The following is a 4,244-nucleotide window of genomic DNA, read 5'->3' as shown; positions in this document are numbered from 1 at the left end:
GTCTACGGTCTGATTATTCAACGACACCATTCGAACATATTTGGTTAGTATCAGCTTCTTTATTTTCTTACTATTTATAACACTAATATAAGTGATGTAAATCATCAAAATACTTTCTGTATTTCCCATGAGAAGAATATATTCAACAGTTACACTTCCAGGTACTTTCTAGCCAATACGTAAGAAAACGTGCAGATTTGGCAGAATTTCCTCCTGCATTAGGTTTTTAATCATTGATATGCCTCTACTTATCTTTAGCGTTTCCACGTAATCAAAGAGTAATTGATTTTCTATTAACAAGAACAGTACATTACGTTGAAGTTGTACAAAAAAACGTAAGGTTATTTTAGGGAATTATTATATTTTCCCGTTGGCTCGACGTGTATAAACCCATAGTAGCCTCAAGACTCATTTAAAATAGAATATACGGAACATAATTCTCAGTCTTTTTTATTCATCCAATGAAAATGAATACAATAAAATTTTATAATATTCATGTTTCCAATGATAAGTATCTCACATTATATTTAGTGTGGGATAAAATCATAAGTTATAAATGATTTCAGGAGTTACTTGAAGGTCACTTGTTAGGCATAAGCACAGACTTGGATGGCAGGGTTAAAGACGAGACCTGAAGGACAGGTAAAGACTGTACCTTTCCCTGTGGTCAGGTCACACTTGACGAACTTGTGTGTGTCCTTAGGGTAGGGCAAGTGCCACCTGTCAGCTCTGGCGGCTGCGCACAAGTTGGATGGGTCAGGCTGGTGGTTGTCATTGTCACCATCATTGTGGTGATGGTCGTTATTATGGTTATCATGATGATGGTGGTGGTGATTCCAGTCTTCATTGTGGTGGTTGTGGTGGTCCCAGTCGTGCTCGTGATGGCCATGGGGGTGATTTTTGCCTACTTCTTGAGCATCCTCAGAGCTTAGAGCTGGTGTGTCGACATCCTTCTTCTCTTCAGAAGCTTGGGCTTGTTGTTCAGCAGCGAAGGCCGTAGCCAGAGCAAGAAGTACACAAAGAACTAGAAGACCTGAAACAGACGTGGTTGGAATATATTCATTAATGTTGATTTCTATTTTCATTACTCAATTACTTTTCTACAGATAAATGTTAGGTGCTTCAATAAAATGCTCCCGCATCCTGTTAATTTTGTAAATATCTCTATTTTCGAGTATTTTTGCTAAGCTGGCTCATCGTACCACTCCTATTGTAAGTCGTAGTGTGAAAATAATAAAAGTATTTAGTAACTGTGAATTACTACATGAATACGTTGTAGTTTTTCTGGTACTCTACTTGCAATGGAATATTTGAAGTTAAATGTAGGGAAAGGATATCCTAGGTACTAATAGTTAGAATGTAAACGTATTTGAACAAGGCGCAAATATCATCTAAGCTCTCTACAGTTATGTAGGTGAGTTGCATACATTTTAGCGATTCTGAGAGTTCAGATCGCCAATATTTACGCAAATCTCACTACAGATCCGTTGTGCGGGTAGAAAACACTTGCGCCTTGGTAAATACGTTTGCACTGTAACCTATTAGTGCCTAAAAATTATTTTCCTAGTTATATCCTATGAATTTTGTGTCAATCCTTGTGTGACTGGGTTGTAATAACTACGTTATGCTACTCGTAATCGAATACTTGAAGTGGTTTTTAAACTGCATATGAAATCATCTGCAGCTGATTGTAATTATTATTGACTATTTAATTTTAACGACAGCATCGCAATCGAAATCGATAGGTTGAAATTCGATTTTGATTACAATGCCGTCGTGAAAATTCACTGTTCATTCATTCATTCATTCATTCATTCATTCATTCATTCACTTGTCCCACAACGGGCGACTTGCACGCACTCTACAGTGTGATGGCAGTAATACCAGTGTAGCTTAGATCCTTTTCAACAGAACAAATACGACCTAGGCCACCATAGCTCAATGGTAGAGCAACCGAAGTGAACACGGGTGGTTGTGGGTTCTGATGCCACTGGTATCCGGTTGGCCAGTTTTAAAAATCCTCTTCAACACGTACTATATTTACGTAACACGACCTAATGGATTGAAAGTCGATTTCGATTGTAATTATTATTATTATTATTATTATTATTATTATTATTATTATTATTATTATTATTATTATTATTATTATTATTATTATTATTATTATTATTATTATGTTACACATCATGTGAGTAACTGCTAATTTACATGGTCGCTGGTACAGACAGGTGCGAATAATGGCAGGAGGCAATTCGAAATTAGCAGATACAGCCCAAGTTAGGAATGAAATCCACAGTTTAAGCGTTAATTATAAACCGGCTTCAGTGGTGCGTATCATGTGAGGTGAATAGAAGAGGGTGGGTTACCTAGGACAAGAATGGACTCAGGCATGGAGGGAAAGAGAAGTAGAGGCAGACCAAGATGACGATGGTTAGATTCAGTTTCTAATGATTTAATGATAAGAGGTATTGAACTAAACGAGGCCACAGATCTAGTTACAAATAGAGAATTGTGGAAGAGGCTTGAAGACTGAACGCTGAAAGGCACAAGGGTCTTTATTGAATATGTATGTATACTTAATATCTTCTTCTACCTCTTTTCGTATCATACAACTTCCTTACTTGACATAATTTCCTGCAACCTTTTTTCCATGTATTTTTCTTTTGCCGATATATAGCCAATGTTTAATTCCATTACTATACTATCGTAAGCAGGCATTGTCACCTGGATACCCCGCTATCGCATGATCTCCTTGGTGGTCAGAGCACAAGAACCACCAGAGACAACGAAATTCAATTTTTATGTCTTATTTGAAGAAACCAGCACATACCTTAGTAATGTTGAGCTCTTTTAGAATAAGACACTTACCTCTCATGATGAAGATGAACTTAATCAACTGTCTATAGTAGCACTGAATTAATGAGCTTTATATACACAGCGTGTTATCAAATTATCTCATTATCTTGTCAGTAATAGCATGAGGCTGTCAAAATATATGCATAATACGTGCTTGTCTATCAAGTGACTCGTTGACATCTGTAAGTGTTTTATTTTTAAATTAGCATTTTTCCTAAGTCATTTCCTTTCCATGTTAAGCTCTCTCATTACGTTAATTATGTCTGTAGGTTTACAGGATTGCAGAAGAGAGGGTGATTAATAAAAGTAATTCAGGGATTTTCTTCTCATCTTCTTCTTTCCCATTACCATTGGTTTTCCCGGACTCAGTTGAGGTCAGAGGTGAGAACTGTGTGAACATGTGAACTTGTAACTTTTTCACGACTGGGTGCCCTTCCTAGAAAGCAAGCTTGTAGTTTTTCACACGGAATTCAAACAATATCGACGTGACTTTAAGACTTAATTTCGGGGATATTAAGTGCTACAATGCTTATAATATGCTGACGCGTTTCTAACCTGTAACCAGGATCGTCTTCAGAGCAATAACAAAGCATGTAATATGGCAACTGTCACTCCATAGCAATCAGAGAGACCCTCTTAGAAATAGAGTTCATTTCAGGGCTCCAGAGTCCGGGAGAAAGACGTTGACGAGTTAACTGTGGAGGGTAGCCATAATCTACTCAGTATATAGCCGCCATGTCCGTTAAAATTATTCGGGTGTTTAGGAATTTCTATGGCCTTGCGAATGATTCTACGTATAAAATGTTTCTCACTATAAATGACAGAAGTTGCAGGTTCGAATAGCGTCAGCATATTATAAGCACTACACGACCTAATATCCCTAAAATTAAGTATTATAAAGTTATTTATTTGTCGTGAAAGTCTACGTCTTAAGATGGACTCATCTTGGTGGGAAGCCGGTGACTACCCCACTCTTGTATTATGAATGCCCTTCCTGAGGGCTCTATTCACTATGGTGTCTTTCTGTGGTGGTTGGTAGTGTCACATGATGTGTGTGAATCACCGAGCGAGTGGCTGTGCAGTTTGGCTCACGTAGCTGTCAGCTTGCACTCGGGAGAGATTGTTTTAGAACCTCACTGTCGGCAGACGTGACGATGGTTTATCATTTTCACACCAGGCAAATGCTGATGCTGTACCTTTATTAGGGCTACGGCCGCCTCCTTCCTAACCCATCGTCGTCATAACATGCATCTGTGCCGGCAGCTCATTCTTCCTACATATGGCATGACAGAAATGACAATCCGGCAGATGAGCTGTAGTCTGCATTTAACCACGATCACAGAAAACCGAATTCACCAAATATCACCACTTTTTAGGTAAGTCTG

The 4,244-nt window shown here is 38.2% G+C and overlaps 1 protein-coding gene across 1 annotated transcript; it reads right to left on the bottom strand.

The window, feature by feature from the left end:
- Nucleotides 1-434: 434 nt before the first annotated feature.
- LOC136857604 (uncharacterized) lies at nt 435-2,949 on the bottom strand. Its single transcript, XM_067136388.2, has 2 exons — nt 2,872-2,949; nt 435-1,033 (listed from the first exon to the last, which is right to left on the bottom strand). Exons 1-2 carry the CDS (start codon nt 2,876-2,878, stop codon nt 588-590), a joined length of 453 nt encoding a protein of 150 aa, XP_066992489.2. The 5' UTR covers nt 2,879-2,949; the 3' UTR covers nt 435-587.
- Nucleotides 2,950-4,244: the final 1,295 nt, after the last annotated feature.

This window comes from Anabrus simplex, chromosome 1 (assembly GCF_040414725.1).
Source record: "Anabrus simplex isolate iqAnaSimp1 chromosome 1, ASM4041472v1, whole genome shotgun sequence".
NCBI lineage: Eukaryota > Metazoa > Arthropoda > Insecta > Orthoptera > Tettigoniidae > Anabrus > Anabrus simplex.
Note: the sequence above shows the minus strand (reverse complement) of the source record. Positions and strands in the feature narration are given on the sequence as shown.